The sequence below is a fragment of the Hyalella azteca genome, unplaced genomic scaffold (genome assembly GCF_000764305.2).
Source record: "Hyalella azteca isolate HAZT.00-mixed unplaced genomic scaffold, Hazt_2.0.2 contig8315, whole genome shotgun sequence".
NCBI lineage: Eukaryota > Metazoa > Arthropoda > Malacostraca > Amphipoda > Hyalellidae > Hyalella > Hyalella azteca.
Window position 1 is genome coordinate 178,939 of NW_025938412.1, and position 22,656 is coordinate 201,594.

At 36.6% G+C, this 22,656-nt stretch overlaps 1 protein-coding gene across 1 annotated transcript in view; it reads left to right on the forward strand.

Moving 5' to 3' along the window:
• Window positions 1–3,092: 3,092 nt before the first annotated feature.
• Window positions 3,093–22,656, forward strand: part of LOC108677975 (zinc finger and BTB domain-containing protein 17-like) — a 50,307-nt gene continuing 30,743 nt past the window's right edge. Inside the window, exons 1-2 of the mRNA XM_018166293.2 lie at window positions 3,093–3,146; window positions 7,663–7,708. Coding sequence (XP_018021782.2) covers window positions 3,125–3,146; window positions 7,663–7,708 — 68 coding nt within the window. The 5' untranslated portion in view covers window positions 3,093–3,124. The remainder of the gene's footprint in view (window positions 3,147–7,662; window positions 7,709–22,656) is intronic.

Below are 22,656 nucleotides of genomic sequence, written 5' to 3' on the forward strand. Positions count from 1 at the left end.
AGACTGTAAGCCGTGATTCAGCAGAGTGTTCCGCCGCAAAACCGCCGTTGAATTCCGCTCGTGATTAAAAATATTTCGGGGAGACTCGTCGTGGTTCATGACTGGCGCATTAGCTGTTCACAAGGAATGCAGAAATTCTTCTTTTTCAATACATGGCTACGATGCTTGATGTATGATTATTTCAAACATTTGTGGTAGGCAAGTTACTTAACAACTGTGAGTCCAATGTGCTGAGAAAATATTTCGTATTATTACCTAGAAATAATTCTCAAATTACCTAGATTATTCAAAAATAGATTATTATTACCCTGATATTCTTAAATTAATTTCTCCGTCCGCTGCATATAGTATTTTTCACTTACCTCTGCATCTGTGAATTTGCTATATATGTAGTTTCCTTGACGCTCCCGCCATAAAGAAAATCTATTAGGCTGCTAGTTGTTTGAAAAAAATGTTTATTAATTCGGATTGAATTAATCAACCAAATGATGGTTCAATTCAAGCATTGATACAGTAACGTAAATATTATTTCAATTTAACGCAGCATCTCTTGAGCTTTAAATCAAGAATCCCCAAATTCTTTAGCGTTTGTCATTCGAGTCTCATTGAAAAGTGCAAAAAATGAAGTCTACGCAAGGTTCACATTATTCTTGACACATTGGCAAAGCTATAATTGCTGCGGTCTTAATTGCAGTAATTTGTTCTTGCTCTCCAGAAGATGAACTGACCACCTAAGTTATGACATTGGCTCAAAGGCCTCTTGGAAAACTCGGGCTGGTATTAATAAATTATTGTTCTCGCGGCAGAGGCTCAAGTTCCTTTTCTGTTAATGCGTTCAGGAAATGTGGACGAGTCTCTTATTCCATTGTAGGTAAAAACTGAAAAGAAATTATTTTAGATTTAGTCTATTCGCCGTTCATATTTTATTTTGCTGATTATACTGAGCAAGCGATGTCAAGTCGATCATAACTTGATTCTGACACTTTTTAGCGCATTTTCTCATTTATGAAAAAAATGCACTAATGTGCTCGTCATGACCGTCGGTCCGTCCGTCCGTCTGTCCGTGACGGATGGACGGACGTGAGAAAATGCATTCTCTGTAGTCACTTCAGTGAGTACTGATCTATTTTAGTAGATATGTTTATCAACTCTACTGAACACTGGTGCGCATGGATGCTTCACGCGCAACTTTTCACGATTTTCTTATTTGATTCCAGCCACTGAATAATTAGCGCTAGGCCTCACGATTTTCTTATTTGATTCCAGCCACTGAATTATTAGCGCTAGGCCAACCATTAATGCGGTTCTACTGCGATTATTGTTCTCGCGGCAGAGGCTCAAGTTCCTTTTCTGTTAATGCGTTCAGGAAATGTGGACGAGTCTCTTATTCCATTGTAGGTAAAAACTGAAGAAAAATTATTTTAGATTTTGTTTGTTTGCCGTTCATATTTTATTTTGATAATTATAGAGTGCAAGTGATGTCAAGTCGATCATTAGTTGATTCTGACACTTTTCAGCGCGTTTTTCATTTATGAAAAAATGCACTATTGTGCTCGTCATGTCCGTCCGTCCGTCCGTCTGTCCGTCCGTTTGTCCGTGACGGATGGACGGACGTGAGAAAATGTATTCTCTGTAGTCACTTCAGTGAGTACTGATCTATTTTAGTAGATATGTTTATCAACTCTACTGAACACTGGTGCGCGTGGATGCTTCACGCGCAACTTTTCACGATTTTCTTATTTGATTCCAGCCACTGAATAATTAGCGCTAGGCCAACCATTAATGCGGTTCTACTGCGAAGTTCATACAATTTTAGGTGCATGGGAGCGCAGTGACACCGGAGCCAGCGTCCAGATAGTTAGGAAAGAGAGGGGGGCGATATGCACGTGACTATTACACGACGTCACTAGGGTAACTAAGCCAGTACTGCGGTAGTTCACTCACTCGCCTTCAAGGCCTCGGCGGGTTAACAACTTGTTGGGCTACAGCCTTGCTCCGTGGCTCGAGGTGCGGTGACCGGCAACGGCAATTGCTCAATTAGGGACCGTTGGTGTGCATTCTAAGTGATGGATATTGTTATTGTTGATGATAAACTTCAGATGTGTGGGAATGCGATATCGAATAAGTCGTGTTGCCGTGTTATAACTAGAAATTGTTAATATCAAGGCATTTTTTACAAAACAGGAATAAGGCAAAGATGTAACAATCAATTAACGAACTCCATCCATGAATTCCGTGCGACTGTAAATGGTGCTCATTTCGATGACTAAATTGTGCTTGGTTGGAAAAGAAGGAGCGCAGTACCGTGAAGTAAAACAGACGTGAACGCCTTTTTGGTTGCAAGAAGGTAACTGATTCACATCTTGTCGGTTTCAATCTCTACTGCTGCATTTCATTAGATTTTGAACTGCATGCAGTGACCGGGAGCTGTGGTGGTCGCAAATCCCGACTGCTCGTTGATAAACCAACTCCGTTACCCCTCATGGGCTTTTCATCGTTAATTTTGGGCAATATCATCTTTAATCATAATTAAGAGCAATAAGAATAATAATAATATTGCTAATATCATCGTTAATTAAGAGCAATATTAGGAACTTGATTGACTCGCAGGAATTGAAAACTATGCAATGAATAATAGAAATTAAAATACAATCAAAATATGTAATTATTTTTTCACAAATTAAAGGTTTGTTATTCTATTAAAAAATTCATATATAATATCTTTGCTTTTAATTCCGAGATATTTTAGTACAGTATAAATTTTAAGCAAATTATTTGGAAGCAACATCGGAAAATCGAAGCCCTTGTAAAGTGTTGTTGAAATTTTATGAACAGCCATGTATAAAAATATTTTCTTTTTACTCCTAAATTAGTTGCTTCAATAATAAAAATTCTACTATTTTCAGAGATGTTACTTTTTTCATCAATAAGTTCATAGCCTTCATTGTCCATGTTCAAACGTAATCAAAATAACTTCACTCGCTTAATCTAAACTTCTCAATTCTCATGGACCTGGAAATTGAAGCGTTACTTTCCTTGAAAGATTTTCAGCCTGTACTTAAATAAATATTCTATTGGAAATAAATATTTTATTTATTTAGTCCATACGAACTTACTTATTTCTATGTTTCAAACGACTGAAATAGGTGAGTGATTGATATGATTTTCGATTAAGTTAACTTATTCAGAGTAACTGCAGTAAGTATTTTTACATTATTGAGGAAAGACGAATTTTAGGATTTGTATTTGTGTTTTGCTGTTACTTAATGCTTCTATTGTATTCATGTCGTTTATTTATTATTTTTGTCAGTTTTATGCAGATAAATCTACACTGTGTGTCTAAGAAGCAAAGGAATTTATCCTGAAGCAGGAAATTGGAATCTTATATTTAAGGTGATTCCTTTGCAACATTTCGCATATTAGTTTCATTTAGTCCTTTTAAATGGCAATTACCTAAACATCGCTACACAGAGCGGTGAAAAATAAACTTAAGTCTGTCTTGGTATGTTTTTGTCTCTCATGCATCTTTGTTCTCATCAACGTTGTTTGAGATTTATTACTCAATTAATGAGCCAAACGTTCATGTCACGTTTTAAGTCATGCTTTCATTTACACCCGTTTTTAATTATTCTCTATACAGGCATCAATTTGTTGCTTGATTTGTTTTATATAAATGCTTTGAATAATTATATTTCTGTACAACAGTTTCTTCAAACAACCTTAACAATCTATTTAAATTTTTGTTCTATGTAACTTTAATTGATGCTATACAGAATAGTCATTTATATAAAACATGCTTACAGTGGTCATAACTAGGTACTTACTTCGATACCGCCGATTAATATTAATAATCAATAATTAATTCATTTTGCATATGGCTGAGAATGGTAAAACCCTGACAGCTCTTCTGAATTCTCAATTGTTACACTATGAAGATGCTGACCTGAATTTATCATAAGCTTCTCACAAACGGTGCATTGTTACCCTGAGCAATGATTGATTCATCTGGCTTTAAATATTGATCAGCGAAATCTGACGTCAATGTGACAATAAAATCGTATAAGATCGTATCCAATCTCTTTTCTAAGTAATTTTTTCCATCATTTTATTTATTTATTAAACGACATTTACTCAACACAGGTCTTTGGTATTCATATAGTTAGTTACACTTATCAAGTATTTATTATTTAACATTAGTCTATTGTTACTCAGCGTCTCATTTTACTCAAAATTTGAAGAATTGTCACAGATCGTCCGCACCCTGCCGGATTCATCGCAAACGAAAATTAATGCACGCGAAGTATTCTTAGCGATAGATAATTCATAATCTAAAGCTTCACTTGAAAGGCTGTTCTTCTGCATGGAACCACATTAAACTGGCGTACGTGTGGATGTCATTCGATTATAGAAATACCGATTTTCATCTAGTGTCGTAGTTCTAAATATCTGAAAGGCAGTGCAGGTTTTTGTAACCCAAACGCACATTGAACGGCCCACTCCCTTCAAGGCTTGGCCTCTGTCTTCACTGTTTGTTGGGCAATGAAAGTGGCCTGTCCAGTTCCTTTAACTATTGAAAGGAGTGCTTAATTGTCTCCGTGATTGCTATCTATTTATATCCTATATCCGATGCGACCTTAAAGATTGTACATTCGCCGACATTGAGGTTAGTCCGGTGAAAGGTTGGCTCGTTCTTGACGACTAAGAAGTGGGTAAAGCAGCTGATGTATAAGCTAAAGTCATTTATAAAGCAATAATGCTTGCTCAATTATTGCTGGAATAATGAGTAAACCCACCCAAAACTATTTCTTTGATATTTCTAAAATATTGGTAAAACTAGACCCTCGGAACATTACAGGAATCGAGTCACAATTTATTGAAAGTTAAGATTTGAATTTTATATCCTTTGCTTCTTGTGTTGGCAAATAAGTTGGTTTATCCTAAATTCCCATTACTGAATGGTTTTTAAAAGTAATTTTAGGATAATTATTCCATCCTAGAATTCTCGACAAATCCATCATTTCGTTGTCCATCTTGATTTAGGACTGGTTTACATATGAATTGAATGACGAATAATTTAAAACGACGACAAGCAATTGCATATTGAGAAAGGTTGGAGAAAAAGATGCTTGCCCAAAACAGATATAGTCAACCTTCAGCGCCATTCGTTACTGAACTAAGTCCTAGGGAATAATTTTCAGTGCGCATGCCTAGGCAAAATCATCAAACTTCAGCGCCATTCGTTGCTGGACTGAGTCTGAGGGAAAGATTTTCAGTGTACTTGCCTATAGGCAAGATTTTCAACTTTCAGCGCCATTCGTTGCTGGACTGAGTCCGAGGGAAAGATTTTCAGTGTACTCGCCTAGGCAAGATAATCAACCTTCAGCGCCGTTCGTTGCTGAACTGAGTCCGAGGGAAAGATTTTCAGTGTACTCGCCTAGGCAAGATAATCAACCTTCAGCGCCATTCGTTGCTGAACTGAGTCCGAGGGAAAGATTTTCAGTGTACTCGCCTAGGCAAGATCATCAACCTTCGCCACCCTTCATTATTAAGCTGAGGCCGACTGCTAAGAGCAATTGATCCAAGTGCCAGCAACTGTGACATGAGAGGATCTCTCCAGGGGTCTGGGTTCGTTCATTAGCAGCTACCTGAGTTTCTTCTCGTGTTTCTTACCATTGGAAGACGCACTGCAGAGGTCCATTGTCATCTCCTAAAAAGAACTGGAACTGTGGCTGAATTGGTGACAAAGAATGGGAGAGAAATTCAAAGAAGTTCCATGAAAGTTCCCGGGACTGGGGAAAATTTAATGGTCTTTGACTAGCAGTTGTCCAACCGTAGCCTAGACTGGGAGTTTTTCGACAGTTCTCTTAAGAATCCATCGTCCATTTTCAATAAAAAGACCACTATGCAAGTGCATGGAACGCATACACTGCTCGGTTGGGAGATTTTCTATTATCCATGAATAACGAAAGCTGAATTTTTGCCCTCATTCATGGAGAGCAGGCGTGTGGTGGTGTAAAATTTTCTAATCGAAATGTGAACAAAAGCTGAAATTTTTCTCAAACAAAACGGATATTACATGATACCTCATCCTTATAGTACGCGGATTTTTCTCGTATCATAATATAGAAGGTCACCAAAATAAAATGATTTACTCAGGAAAACGAGACGTGCTGTAACGATTAAAAAAGAGAAATCCAATTTATAACCTACGTATTTCTTCAAAATTACTGTTGTATTTTGGGATGCATATATAATTTACGTCATAAAGAGAGCAGCTGACCGAGAGATTAGGTTAATTCCGTCAGTTAACAAAGCGGGCGTTTATACCAATGGCTTCTTAAGACCTCATTTCCTGAGTGAGGACCCTAAATTTGTATGAAAATATAATGCAAATTTGTAACAATATTGGATTAAAATGTATTTCTTCATAGGATGTAGATATTATGCAACTTTTCCCAAATAACTCCCTTCCAGATTATATATTTACTGATCAGATCTGTATGAAATTAAATACAATAGGTAATCATTGAGGATCGATCTCGATGGCATGAAGGAAACGATCAATTTTGCTTTCAAACGGTCTGCTTGAGCAGCAATCCTAATCATTAAGGAAATCTTTATTTTTCGGAAATTCCTTAAGTTTCTTTTACATCTGAGCCATCAACGCTTCTACTCCTCTAACGGCTTCTCTCATGTGTCCTTTAATTTCCGCTTCGACAAAAGTTGGCCGAACAGCAAAAAGTCATCAGGATCCCGTAAGATTTCCTCTGTCGGTAGGATATGCACTGATTCCTGCTGCTGAGAATCCTGACGTGAAAAAATGTAACGAAAGTCCACGTTTTTGAACAACGGATTCGCTTCGAGAATTGCAGTCGCCGTTCCGATCAGTGATGAAGAGTTCGTATTTTATTTCAGTATGCACCGAGTAATGAATGCAATTATGGGCCATCTTCTTGTTGAATAATGTGCGGTAATAAACGTGTCCGATGAGATTGAAGGCGAGATTAAAAATATATATATCGTCAGCGAAAGGAAAACGGGCTTTGATGTACCGTGCAGCAGCAATAGCCGACAAGTTGAATGCTTTTGGCTTGCGTAAGTTTGTGCAGTTTATTTGTTATAATTAAGTAAAGTTAGCGCATTTAAACATTGCTCTTCTATTTAATTGATCTATTTGAATAAATTTTGAGATAATCCGTTCTGAACTCTAGACTCCTTTTTGATTAGCCTTAAATTTACAATTCTAACACCATGCACGTACCACGTCACAAGAAATGATGTCTGCCGTGAAACTTGACGATGCATTATTTTTATCAACTGCATGAATGACTCGCTCCTCTCGCTTTTCATCTCCCGATGAAGCAATTTTGGAAGAATAATGAATTTTAAATGCGCACAAATATACAATACAATAATATAATACTCGGAATGATACAAAAATTTCGAAGGTTGCTAGCTGCTCAAGGTAAGTAGTTTCATCTGGGCCATTATTGGCCTTAGTCAATTGTAAATTTTAAATTCTCAAAATATATTGTATATGTGTGTGAAAATTGTGTACCGTACATCAAAAATTTTTGTTGAATGTCTTTAGTCATATCAAATATATTTTACCGTCTCTAGATAAGTTATTATTCGCAAATAAAATTTTAATTTGTTTTGCAGGTACAGCTGCTAGGATTACCCTGGACTGGGCAAGGCAGCAACCCAGGTAGGATTAAGGGTCTCATGTCGGCACCGTAATGGAAACTTCACTTGTTAAATTAATTATATTCACAAATTATTTTGTTAATTTCAAAAATAATTTGAATTATAATAACTGAATAATGTAACTCTCATGACTGTTGCTCTCGATCATTCTTACAATATCTCTGTTATATATCGAATTACTTATAAAAACTGTTTCATGTAACTCACGAATGCTGTCATCGATCATTCGTACGATATCTCTGTTATACATCGAATTACTTATAAAAACTGATTAATGTAACTCTCACGACTGGTGCTCTCGATCATTCATCTTACAATATCTATTAAATATCTAATTACTTGTGCGTCGTTCCAATGAAAATGTACAAAACTTGCCAAACTTATTCTGCAAATTTGTTCAAAGTTTTATTTGGAATGATGGAAATACTGAATAATATTGATCACAGTAGTAATATACCATCTCGTGTTTAATTAATTGATTAATTTATCTTGGAGAACTTGGAATCTGATCCGTTGAATTAGTTAGCATGAAATCTACGAAGAATTTTTATCTTAATTTCAGTAGCACCTAAATTTCATTAGCACCAGGCACTACTGTTAGTAGACAATTGACTGAACTAAAACAAAGGTTACAAAAATCTTTATAAATAGATTCAGTTAATATCTGACGAATGACTTCCAGATTATTTGATAAAACACAGATTAGTGCATCATTATTTCAGGCATTGAAGTAGGTGATTGCAGGCGCGCATGTTCAGTGGAGCGCCACTACGCATCTCTCGCCTGCCGTTATGATTCCAACCTTAAAACGGTCGTCATTTTTTTCGACCACCAGCGTATCGAAATGTTATCCTGCAGTATGAGTTACGCGCCGCCGTCGCACTTCATTTACGCGCGTCGATGAGCGTAACTGTTCGTATGAATGTCACGCAACCGCCCACCGGCTGAGTGTCACACGGCCCGCCGGCTGCGTGTCACACGGCCCACCAGCTGCGTGTCACACGGCCCACCAGCTGCGTGTCACGTCAAAGGCCAACCATAATTATTTACATGGTGCATATAATGGATAATTTACCCATATTATTATAGTTGACTGACAAGTGAAACTAAAATAACACAAGTTATTCAATGTATCGATGAAATAAAAAACAATTCCTCAAAATTTTTAGAAACTATTCCTCGCACCGTTATCTTGGCACAATCTCCAATCAGATCACGATTTTGGATATCGACGCTGTGCGATCGGTCGTCAAGATCATGTCACGTGCATCACTCGATCGCGTAGCCTCTCGATCGCGCAATTCGTAAACCGAAGCAAAATCGAAACAAATGAAGGGAAAGCCTAAAGCTGACCGAGACTGCGGTCGAACCAATTTAATTTGGGTTCGTGAGTAGCTCTTCTCAAGCGCGCCGAAAGTAGGCAGGCAATTAATTTCGTCCAACGCTACCTATTTGCGCTGGAACTGGCAATTTATCGCCTTCATCGATCAGTACTGAGAGCATTTTTATTGACAAGTGAAAGCAATAGCCTTTCCAACCTGATCTAGATTCCATAATTCTTGAATTTGCAAAGCTTGTTTGTATATATAATATATTATAGTGAATAACAACCTCTTAGAAAACATATGATCCCTTTCTCGGACGTTCGTATTTCATAAACTATGTTCGAGATAATCGGAAAACGTTGAAGAGAATGTTGGGAATTTTCCAGGCTTCGCAATGAGTTTTCAGAATCAACATTTGTCCGAAAATTGGTAAAAATGTTAATATCGACTCCATTCTGAAAGTAATTTGGTGTCTATTAATTTACATAAGATGATTTGTTATCGACGCGAACAAATTGGAAAAACTTTTCTTCCTGTTTAACTTCTGACCTGTTTAGGCTTTTATAAGCTCAAGATCAATAACTAGTATCATTATGGACTCGTTTTTTTCTCCTTCGGCTACCATGTGTTACTGTCAAATATCATGAGAAAATTTGTTAAGTAAAATTAAATGATTTAATTATAAATTTTCATTATTAAAAAATTTCATTTTTTAAAATAACAAATATTGATACAAACATAAGTTGGACTGTGTCTGTTATAGATAATGTCAAATGATTCCGGTTCAAACGAATTTCAGTATCAACCGTGGTTTCAATTCTAAATTATTTTAAAATTCCGTAAATAATTCGGTCTATTGAGCCTGTTTGTTCTCAAATGTACATGCTTGTGAATCAATTTCCCTACACACGACGCTGCAGTGACTCCGTTAAAAACGAGGACCTATACTTTCAAAAAAAGTTAAGAGATCGTAAGTTCATCAGCCAATCATTGACGGCCTTTCAAGCAAAATCCACCAATCATTGAGAAGAAAATAGAGCGTAAGTACTTACGTTCACTTAGCGAGTTTTGAAAGTATGGCCCCCCTGCGTTTGTCCAGTCTCTCGGACGTGATATCCATCTTAATAAGTACAGAGATCTTACGTGACACTCGGCGCTCTTGTTCGTGAGCGAATGCAGGTCTTTAGAAAACGACGGATCTCGTATCTCGGTCGTAAAACAGTGCAAAAAGACGAATAAAACGCGCGGAAAAGCGCTACCTGATGGGTGCTGCTTGAAAGCTTCTCGCGCTTCCCATAAAAATTCTCTGACCACGTCGGCTGACTTCTTTGTGGATAAGCTTAGTCCAGCCTGGCGTTCGCACTTCGCAGGCTCTCTTCTACTATGTTGTTTCCATTGATATTTTGTATCTGTACTAGTTTTGGTGAAATAATTTGTTAACCGCTTTTTCAACGTGTTCTACAAGGCGATGCAGCTGTATGGTACGTTTCGATTACTTTCAATTCGAATTGCCACCAGCTTCTTTAATCGCGATCTTAAATTATTTTACTTTTAAAATGAGTATCATAAACCTAATCCAAGCCTTTTTTTAATATTTTCTTCTTGTAGCCTGCTATCGAAAGGAGGAAATGAATCGATAATGTTGGCATTTTAATTTTTCATCCTAATTCACCAAATAGTAACATTCGAATTCATTCGTTGAATGATCATGAGCTTGAATATGAATGAATGACAACGTTTTTTAAGGTTAACTTTTCGCATGCTATTTCATGCGCGATCCTATCAACAGTTTTCAAACGACCATGTTTGTTGAATCCGTTCGCTCATATGATTTGCAAATTATTGTAGTGCAATGAATGGTACACGGGTTGGATATAATGGGGAAACACCTGACATTTTGATATTGAATTTTTAAGCATGATATAAAAAATAAAAACGAGACATCTTTTTTTTGTTTTATTGTTGCTGCTAATTGATATTTTATCTTTGCACAGATATTTTTAGTAGATTTTGTGTTGATAACCTAACCTATAACCTATAAATGGCAAACCTATCTGACTTTCAAAGAAGCCATATTGTGCCCGTGTGGCAGGTGCTAGTGTGACAGAAACTTCCCGAATGCTTGACGTTTCTAGAGGTACTGTCTCCAAAGTAATGACTGCTTTTGAAAGACAAGGAAAAACGTCCTCAGCAGAGCACAGGTCTGGCCGAAAGTCAAAGTTGTTTGAGGTTGACTGCCGGGACCTAAATCGAATGTGAGGAGCCTGAACATCTTGATGAATGGTATACGAAGTTCAAAATTTCTGTGTTCGACTAAACAGCGTAAATTGATTTCTGATGTATTTATTAACGGAAATGATTTCATGACATCTGGAATATTTCTTCATAATAACGGCCTTAAGAGCTCTTTCTTTGCGGATGCGGATTTTTAGTGAGCTTGACCCAGTAATCCAGGAACGAGTAGACTTTTCGACGAAAAGTCTTTTTTTACACATAAAATAATTATTTACTCAATTTATATCGGCTTCTCATTTTATTATAAGGCATCAATTAACTATGTACTTTGATTGATGATTGGGCTCGGGCATGAAAGAATTAATGTTATCGCATTTATGACAGATTCACAGAGGCACAGTTTTCTTTGAAAGAAAAAGAAAACGAATTACTGCATAAACTCTCTTAAACAGTGAAATGGAGCTAGCCCATGTTAAATTCATCAGATTTTGATGCTTGCTTGCATCAATGACGCACTTGCATGGCATGAATCTCTATTGTTTGCATTTATAGTTTTCTAGTAATTTTTATAAATCAGCAACATTCACTTATTGCTTCCCTCATATAATAAATAGAAACAAATATCAGCATGTTATTATAATAATATTTCAATATCAAGCATCTTTTACCATCATAATGTTTCCAATTTGATTATCATATGATTCACTCTTCGTTCACTGGACTAGCTTTGTATGACACATATATTCATGAATGTTTTGCATTCAAGGTAATTCACTGCTTACTACCGGATAAAAATAATTATGATTCAGATTATGAAGTGAAAATGCACCGCATTGTTTTCAAGTGTGATCTATATTTTCTAGGGGCATGCAATTCGGATACTCATGAGCTTCTTGAATTCCGCTTTTAACATTCTGCTTTACAACAGTAAACTTCGTTCAACGATATTTAGAAGCAACCCAATAGAATTAAATGTTTGATTTTTCAAAATAATTCAATAATCTCTAATTTTTTCAGATGAGACTAAATATTTGAAATGTTGACCGTTTTGCCTGCCTCCGTTAATCTCGAAAATCAACGAGCGTAAATCAACAGTGAGAACCTCTCAGAATCACAGCTCCTACGCCACATCTACATGGCATCGCTTTGCTGAATCCTAGATTCCTATGTGAAAGATTTCACTGCGACTGTATTTCAGTCACACTTACTTACCACAAATGTTAGCTTTTAATACTGAAACAAAGACGAATAGCAAGCTGGACTACTTGACCGTGGAAGTCTTACGGAAGTTGCGAGACGCAAGAAAACGAAAAACAGTAATAAAGAATCATCAATGCCAATTAAAAAATACTTTTCCAGTTTTCCTCATATTAATGCAAAATATTTTAAGACTCTATGTCCTCAATACAAATTCGCCCAACATCGTGACACCTGCGCTCATTTTAAATAACCCTTTTTCGCGGCAAATATTAATTTTTTTATTTCTTAGTGGCCGTGTGAGTGTCGTCTGTCAACGTAAAAAAGTCCAGAACTAATTCAATCGAATTAATATAAATGATTTATTATCTCTTCACGGAATCTAACAAAGATTGTAGGCAAGTATAATAATTTCCTAAATCATTATAAGAAACGATAGGATACATTTAATTTATTTGAATTTAATAATAAAAAATTATTAATATTGATAAAATATATTATAATAACATTAGTTTTTGGCTGATGAAATGACCTCGAATACAGCTTATAATGAGGTTGGATGTTTTGGACGCGCATATATAAAGCAATTTAATTTTAACATAAATTTAAATTTAAGTGTACGAAGTGCACTCTCTTATTTCCATAACACAGTGGGCTTGATCAGGTTTGTAAATTTAGTGAGAATTTATTGAAATATTGTCTTGCAAATGGAGGGGAGACCTCTGAAATAAAAGTAATTTTAGTTTGTCATATGCTTCCTAGTTAGTCAATGAAGTCCTTCTATATAGTGACAAAGCAAACCTTGAAAACTGACACTTTATTAAGCGCAACATCTACTTTTATTATTATGTTAAGGGTGTTCGAATTTATGTCAATTCGAAGCACGGAAGTTATTTTTTTCGATTTTCTGTTCCCGAATCGATTATTAGAGGGGATCGCCGCCTAGGTTGCTCTAGGCGAGGTTATATTTCACTTGTTCGAGTTCTCACTATCGATTCACGGCAAGTGTCGATACGGATACTACATTCGCGAATAGCTCGTGCTTCATTGTTAAGCAATTGAGTTATCCCTTCGAATAATTAAGACACGATGTACTCGTACGAACACCGCAACCTCGGGCAACTCGTACATTTTGTGCTCTTCTTATGTACATCGACTGGTGTCAGTACGGCAGTACAAGCGTCACAGATCGAGCAAAAATGTTCTGCAATTTCGCACAAATTTTCTGCACACATTTTCTGCAATTTCGTCCGTGATCGATTTGTGTTGGCATGGCACATAGCGTCGCACATCGGGCAACACGTATATTTTTCGGGAAACTCGTACATTTTGGGGGCGAATGGGGGGAATTAACACATTTTCTGCAATTTCGTCCGTGATCGATTTGTGTTGGCATGGCACAACCAGCGTCGCACATCGAGCAAAAATTTTCTGCAATTTCGCAAAAATTGTCTGCACACATTTTCTGCAATTTCGTCCTTGATCGATTTGTGTTAGCACGGCACTGCCAGCGTCGCACATCGGGCAACACGTATATTTTCAGCAATTTTGTAGAGGATCGATTGGTATAGGAGGACGGCTGTGCTGTGGTCGGATATGGCCCGATGACGTCACAGGTTTTGCACACCACACGGTGGTCTCTATCTCCTTCAAGAGAGGGGTATGACTCCCACCTGGGAGGGGCGGGAGGTCAGCATGACAGGGGTGAAAATTGGGGGTGTTGTGCTGTGTAGGTCAGTAAGACAGTGAGCAGTGTAAGCCTACACGCATTGTTGTAGCCATAATGACTGTGATTTATCGTAAAGTTGGTGCATAAAAATGATTTAATGTAATTAATTTCTTCGGTAATAGATATGGTGTAAATTAATTGACAAGTGCAGAAACCAGTGCTTTATCATTGTGAAGATTTACTTACTCAAGAATGATTTACTCAAGAATGAAATTACTAGCCGAAACGTCATTTTTGAAAAAGTTTTAGAGGTACTTGAAGAAGAGTTATCACGAAGAGCAAAGTTTATAAAAATAAGAATTCGTCTGCAAGGAAATAATTTTTGGTATTTAGTAAATTTTTTCCGGCTCGCAGCTCAGTTGGACTATTTTGAACGACTCCAGTGATTGAACGCTAAGCTGAGAGATGTGAAATACATTTTCACCGCCGAAGACAAGTTTCGTCCCACCGGACTAGATGTAATTTTAAATATTCATGTCTTTTGCGTAGATTTTACTTTGAAAATTCATTTTCGTATTTCAACGTAATAAGCACTTGACATAATATGGGCGGCAAACTATCGAATTTTCTACCTTTGAATCTCTTTAGAAGACAGGTTTTTTATCTCAATTTGATGTAAAGCAGTCGATGTAAAGCAACGTCTGACTGCGATTCAATATAAGGAGGCGTTCAATAGAAGCGTTCGGGGCATAGCTGCAACCGCTCAATACTTTGCCCGGCACTGCTGCTGCTGCTGCTGCTGCTGTTTCTGCTGCCGGTGCTGCTGCTGCTGCTGCTGCTGCTGCTGTTTCTGCTGCATGCTGCTGCTGCTACTGCTGTTGTTGCTGCTGCTGTTGTTGCTGCTGCTGATACTGCTACTATTGTAGTCCTCACTATTATGATCACACTCGGCTGTGTTCGTGCACACATTAAATTCGAAACGAATTTAATGTTCGTTTAAATTTAATTCATACAGTTCAATCCATTTATTCATAATTCTTTCTAAATTTTTGCATATGTCTTCCACAATGTTATTAATATTTCCTTCATAAAAATTGTGCATCTTTCAACTCCACGATAGTACTTTCTTAATTTTCTTCGTACTTTCTTGATTTCTTTCGCAAATATTGTTTAATACATATATGTATATGACCTATTGCCTCTACCTACAAAAATGTACCTACATATCCAAAAATATTCGCCTTATCTTACACTAACTTTTTATTATATGCTCGTAACCAGACAAAAATGATTTAAATTCCTCTTGTCTTACACAATTTTTTGTTATTTGCTCGTAACCAGACAAAAATGATTTAAATGCACTTAAACTTGAATATAAATGATTTAAATGTATGTATGCATTTAAACTAAAAAATGAATGATTTAAATGTAAGCAAATTCCTCGGCAAACTTCTTGGCATCGCTAGCTTAATAAGCGACGGCAGACAAGCTGACAAGTGTTGGCTGTACTCAAGCACCGTCTAATGTCCTGCCTAACTTCGTTGACTTGCCTCCGTGAGTGATGCGAAATTAAATGCTGCCATCCCACCCCCATTAATTATGATGCTCTGCGGTTCCCAGTCTATTTGGACTATTTATCCCAGTCCCCCAGTTATTTATCCCAGTTCCCAGTCTATTTGGACTATTTATCCCAGTCCCCCAGTTATTTATCCCAGTTCCCAGTCTATTTGGATGACTGTTAAATCTTTGTATTTAGCGTTTCTTTCTTGAGCGCCATATCTCAAACAAATTTTTACCGGCACCAGTTCCAAACTTGCCCCAGATTTGTGGAAGTCGTTCCTGTATTATATTTTTGGAGCCATTTATCTGTTAGTCAAGTCAACCTTCTTAGGTGTAGGTTTATCCATTTTATTTTGATTTCATTACTAGATAAAGAACTTCAATTGTAATTGAAGTTTCCATGTTGTTATTTATATTTACTTTGTTGTTTACTTTTTGTTTTTTATATTTTATATCATCTCTTTTGACATATTCATGGATCGGTGGCATTTTAAAATGCTCAACTGTATAATTGCTTAAATGAGCCCCTATTTTACCGCAAACCGGTGAGCATCTTCATTGTATATAAACTAACAAAAGATACAAATTTGGAACCGTTATGGATTTATTTCCGTTTGCTTCACATTTATTCTGAATTATTTTCCGTCTTTGCCGCACGAAAAAAAACTGAAAAGCACTTTTATGTACAGTTAGTATTGAGTAAATAGTTATGGTTGTATGCACGTGTCTGTAGATCTAATTTAATAGCGGTGTCCAAAGTTGACTTGCAATTGCGTGTTACCTGCTCGAATATCGAGCAGGTATAAATTGCTGTGGCTCGTGTGGCGACGTATATTGAGTGGCATGTTGTATATTGAGTGGCATGTTCGTATATTGAGTGGCATGCTGTATATTGAGTGGCATGTTCGTATATTGAGTGGCATGTTGGTATCGAGCCTAGCGCGCTCAGGGCATGCGCTTCTTGTGGCAACGGATGGACTTGCCACACTCTTGCAGCAGCGGCGGCAGCGACAGTGCCACGCTGCCATCGATCGCAGTGCCAGGCTTGGTATTGATTTTTCAACTGCCGCGGCTTCCTTCGAAAGAGAGCGTCGTGTTTTCTGTGCGTCGGTGCCGTGAAAAAAAGTCCGCATGATTATCTCTTTTTGGTACGTCGATTGTGGGAAAAAGAAAAGTAGTAATATTTTAGGAATTGTCACGAAATAAATCTATTTTTATTTATTTTCGAATTTCCATTTGGTTCAAATTTAGGTGTCAAATGATATTTTAAGTATTTTCTATCCGTTCTCGTTTTATTGCGCAAAGGGATCACGTGAAAGCTAGTCTTTGTCCATTCCAAAGAATATGACATATCTATATGCTTTCAAAAGAAGCATCTCATTGACATCTATGTTGTTTTTAAAAATTTTTCTGCATGTAACTAGAGGTCGCAGTGGTTTTCGAAGAGGCCATTTTTACAGCATTTTTACGGAAAAACAAAGTGCAGCATATAATGTATGCCTTAACTTCAGTGGAAATTGATATCAACATGTGCTCAATTCAATAGAAAAATAATAACAATATGCGCTCATTTAGAAAGGAATTAAAAAAAATGTGTTCACTTCGATAGAAATTGGAGAATTCACTTCAGGAGAAACTAATGAAAACATGCGCTCACTTCAAGAGAATCCAATAATAACATAAGAAACCAGTAGCAACATTCGCTCACTTCAAGAGAAACCAATAATAACATGCGCTCACTTCAAGAGAAACCAATAATAACATGCGCTCACTTTAAAAGAAACCAATAATAGCATGCGCTCACTTTAAGAGAAACCAATAATAACATGCGCTCACTTCAAAAGAAACCAATAATAACATGCGCTCACTTCAAGGGAAAATAATAACAATCGCCTACTTCAATAGAAAATAGTAGCAAAATGAGCTCTACCCAATACAAACGAAATTCATGCACTCTCTTCAACATTAACTGATAAAAGACATCGGCCGACTTCACTAAAAACTAATAACAATATACGATCACTTCAATCAGAGCATAAAAATATGGGTTCACTTACTAAAAACTAACAACATGCGATTACGCCAATTAGAGCTGGTGAAAACATGGGCTCATTAACTAAAAACTAATAACAACATGCGATCACTTCAATAAAAACTAATGAAAAACTTCATCTCAAGAAAAAGCTAAAAGCAAACTGCGCTCACTTAAACAGAAATTAATAACAACATGCATCACTGCAAGTGCGCTACCTCGAAAATAAAAAGACTTAAATAATCTAGCTGGTGCAAGCTAACAATAACATGCATGAATTTGGCCTTACGTTCTATTTTGACTTGTAAAATATCGAATAATAATTTTTTAATTGATTTTTAGTGATTGTATCTAAATTTTTAGTGATTGAAATCAATTAATTAACCAAATTTGTCTCTGGTGCAGAACTTTAAGCAATATATACAGAATTTCAGAATACGGTGTAAAATTTTCGAAATTAAATTTATGCTTGCATTTCTGATATATGATGGGTATATTATATATCCGTTATTTTCAAACACGAAAATTTTCTGCTAAACCTTCAGCAGAAATCAAGTTTACCAAATCATTCTGTAAAGTCATATTTGAATCGATGCTGTCATTTAGCCTACAGTACCAAGTTCTGAAATAAATAATATCAACAGTTTCTCTATTAAATGCCTACACTTCAGGATAAATTCGGTCTCACACTTAAGCTTTCTTAGCTCCAGAAAATTCCTCTTTCCCGCGATTAAGTTTGTAGTTTCATTCACAGGACGTTTCCTAGGTGCTAATCCTATTTTCTTGGAGTAACTTGCCCTCCTCATTCACCTAGTTCCCCATTTGCTGGGGCTTTCGTGCTCGAAAGGCCCTCAATCCCCTCGACCTCCCCTCGAACCCTTCTCTATTCCCTCCTTCCCTTTAGTAATAGATCAATACTGGGCGGTAGTCTAGTAGCTGCGGCTGCTGCTGCAGCTGCCACTTCCTAGATACTAGTAAAGGCACTGCTTCTAGGTTGTTGCTGTGACTGTTAAAAGGATTCTAATATTGCTGTTCCTGTTTAGTTTCTGATTTTGTCAGCGCTGTGCCTTCTCAAACCGAGACATTAGTACCAATTGCAACATCAGCTGTAGTATTTATACTGAATGTCCAGTCACTGGATCAAACTTATAATTGATCGTCATGGTACCTCTTTTTAATCTGTTATAGCCAGTACACGGTTACACTTCATGGTAATGTGTAAAATTGATAATCAATGCTGATATTTTTTTATCATTTATACCACAAACCAAATCATATACTCGTCGTAGACTCAAAATTGAAATTATTTGCGTTCAAAAACATATCAAACTCGATCGATTGCTTAAAATAAGTTCCTTAACTATTATTTTGATTCGGCTTGATATCATACAAGCTCATGTGCACTGCAATCGAAGATCCGTTGAAGAAAATTCCACAGCTATTGACTATCCTAGACGAATAAACGAATTTTGTGCACTATAGTGAGCGCAGTTTGCTTGTAGTTTTTTCTTGAATTCTGCAAAATTGTCCATGAACAATTTATAAACAGGATTGAGTTATCTTGTCGTTATCACTGAAAAGTGGCAGGAAGAGCATTGTACTCGTATGTGTAAAATATAGTTATTTTTGCGGGACTTTCAATATGGTAATTATTTCCGTAACCCGTCCGATTGAAGTTCAGAGAACGTTAAAATTGGTTAACATCCTTAGCGATTCATTTTGTACTAAAATATTGTTCAATTACAACAGTACGATATCATACACAAAGCACTTTTGTGAATTGAATAAACGTGCAATTTAAACGCCCGCATTAGAAAAACAAAAACATTGAAAACAACACGGAAAATTAAGTTCAGTTAAGAGATGCTCCGAAATTAATTTTGCTTTTGATGACATTTCGAGTCCTTATGTCGACCGAACTATACCCCGCGGCATAAGGTCCAGTTTTTCTAATTCCTTAATTGGCAAATATATGGGTTCAAGATTTATACTATGTTAGAAGTGCAGAATGCCTCATTCATCAGACAAAGACCTTTTTATTAATAACTGTTAAGCTGTAAAACTGCGAATAATAAATTACAATATATAGCGGCAGTGATGCCGGAAATAATTTTTTGGCAGTACTGCCAAAAAATAAACGCTTTCAGCCAATCATTATGAAGAAACTCTTTAAAAACGCTTTCATTCAATCATTATAAAGTTTATTAGGATGTCATATGGTGAATATGATGAGATTAACCACCAAAAGCATGCCTCGCCTTACGTTATGAATGAATAACCTAACATTCTAATCGATCGAAAAGTCGTTCAAGTCGACCATCATTATTAAGCTCTTCTAGAGACATGCTGCACGGGAATTGTCCCAATTATGGCGGACTTTGAAGCCCTCTTGCTAGTGGAGAACGTAGTCTTCGTCGCTCGTTGTGCTAAATTGATCATAAAAATTGTCTTCCCGCCCTTAATTTTAAACCTATTCATTTTGAAATCTCCAAAGATTTCAAAAGAAAAAAGGAAATAGAAAAATCACTCCCCCTCGTGCTTGCTTCGCATATACATAATTTCTTAATTTAATTAATTAATTTCATAATTAATTTCTCGATTCATGGTGTATTCCCGCATATCGCGACAGTTTATAGATTTTTTAGGCATGACAATTAGTTTCGCCCGGTGTGAGTTTCAGTGCGTAATTCCGCGTTATGCTGAGCCGCGCGCATGCTTTTTGAAAACTCCGGATACTGGAAACGTTACAGAAATTTACGATATCGTCGCGAAACTTCATTTGAACTGCTCTTCGCGGTGCTGAAAAATTATATGAATTGTTCAGTAGCGTGTGAAAGTGTTCGAATTCTGTGGCAGGAATTAACTGAAGTACCGTTTGAGAATGGCCTTTATATTAAAATGACCAGTAATCTACTATTTTGCTCGGTTCCTGATTTATTCCCGCAAATCGCGTCAATTTTTAAACAATTATTATATATGTGTGTGCCAAAAATTTTGATTTTGGTTCACTCAGTACTCAAGTGTCCCTGCAATATTCTACACACGCACTTGTCGGAAGTGCAATTTTTTATATTGCTGTTTCAATACAATCAGAAGCGCATATCATTCATTCACTCGAATTTTCCCAAAAAGTAAAATATCAATTCAAGCTGAGCCGATGATCTTTTTGTCTTGTGTATCAGACATTCAATTGAACAGCCCAGTCAGTAAATATTCTTTTACCTTCTGCACTTTACGTTAAGCTAAGAAAGAAAAAGCATGTTTTTTCCTTCACTTTCCGAACTTTTACGTTCATTAGGCATTTGGAAAGCAAGTGTTGGAAGTTTCCGGTAGAATTTTAAATGCAAATTTATTGGCAGATGTACGTTATCATTGCGACCTTGGAGAAGACTATGCTAATAAGCCAGTCCTGGCATATTTGTGCACTTTATTCTCTGAAAAAATCAATCTCAATTTGTTATTTACTCATGTGTCGAGACTCAGAATTCTTGTGAACTCCAATTATCAGTGGAGTATATTGATGCAGAATACTTTAATAATTCTAAAAGTTGGTTGAACGAAATTCTAGCCGATTACGATGATTTGAATGCCCTTGCGTGGAGTTGAACACATGAACACACGTGTGCTCGAACCTTCATTGATTTGAATACGATTCTTTCAATGAAACTTGGGCAATTGCTAACTAGAAATTATTTTAAGCAGCGGCACGCGCTCATTACTCGAGTTTCTTCTTTAATCGGGAAAATTGTTGAATTCGTTGAATTAATATTATTCTAATTATGAAGAAAAATAAAAAATCATCCAATACGAGATACAACTATGTTAATTGAAAACAATAAATTAAACGAAATTGGCTTGCGAAAGTTGAATATTTAACATTGATAATTGAATATGAGCTCCTGGATGCACAATGAAATATAGACTTTAAATTTTCTAACATGAAAGAAATTTGGAAGCGAGTGATAGAGATGGTCGTTCATTAGCGCTGAACCAAATCGATGAGTTCTTTAAGAACAAAGAAATCGCCAATCCAGGAAATGAATATAAGTGATCGCTCAGCCTATATTCCAAGACAATTAAGGTCAGAGCGAGGTACTTGGTGTTGATGCATACAATTGATTGATCTCTACATCAGGCGGAAAGTTCAAAACTCGAAATAAAGAAGTTCAAAACTCAAAATAAAACTAACATCGTACAAGACGCCAAACATTCAAGTGCGAGAATCGACTACCAAAGAAAATTATTGTTATTCAATCACCTTCGCTTTTGTAATAACAAGGAATCACTAAAATACTATTCGGTTAAAAGTCCAAGTACAATTCAATGCTCAGCTCGGAATTAATGTTTGTCGGTGAAGGAACGCGTGGCTATGCAACGTACTGGGCAGAGGGTAACTATAGACGCGAACGCCGCAAATGGGGTATGCGAAACGAGGGGGAATATTGAGAACGCGGTGAGGGGAGCAGTGGAAAAGCGGAACGAGGAAGGGGAATCTGTTTCGAGGGATGAAAGAACGCCGTCGCTCAAACAAGGGAAGCGGCGAGGGGAGTTTGCTTTGCAGTTGTAGCAGTAAAGGCACTATAGTCAGTACCGAACGAAAGATCAGATTAATTTCTAAAGAGAACTATTTCGTCTATTATCGATTTGTATTAACATTTAGTTACCATGAAAAATACTGGAATGTTTTATTTATCTGCGTTATTCACAGTTTTTTTAATAATTCTATCTTGCTTAACTTACTCGAGTTTATATTCTGATGTTCAATCTGCCGAAATGCACGTTTAATTTAATACAAGATCGGCTTGCATTTTCATTATCAGCATATGTATGCGCTGTATACTTGAGAGTTGGGTTTTAGCTTTGGCTTATCCGATATTCCTCTGAAGGTAATTTTAACATGAAATGTCGTTTGAGTACGAATATACTCTTAT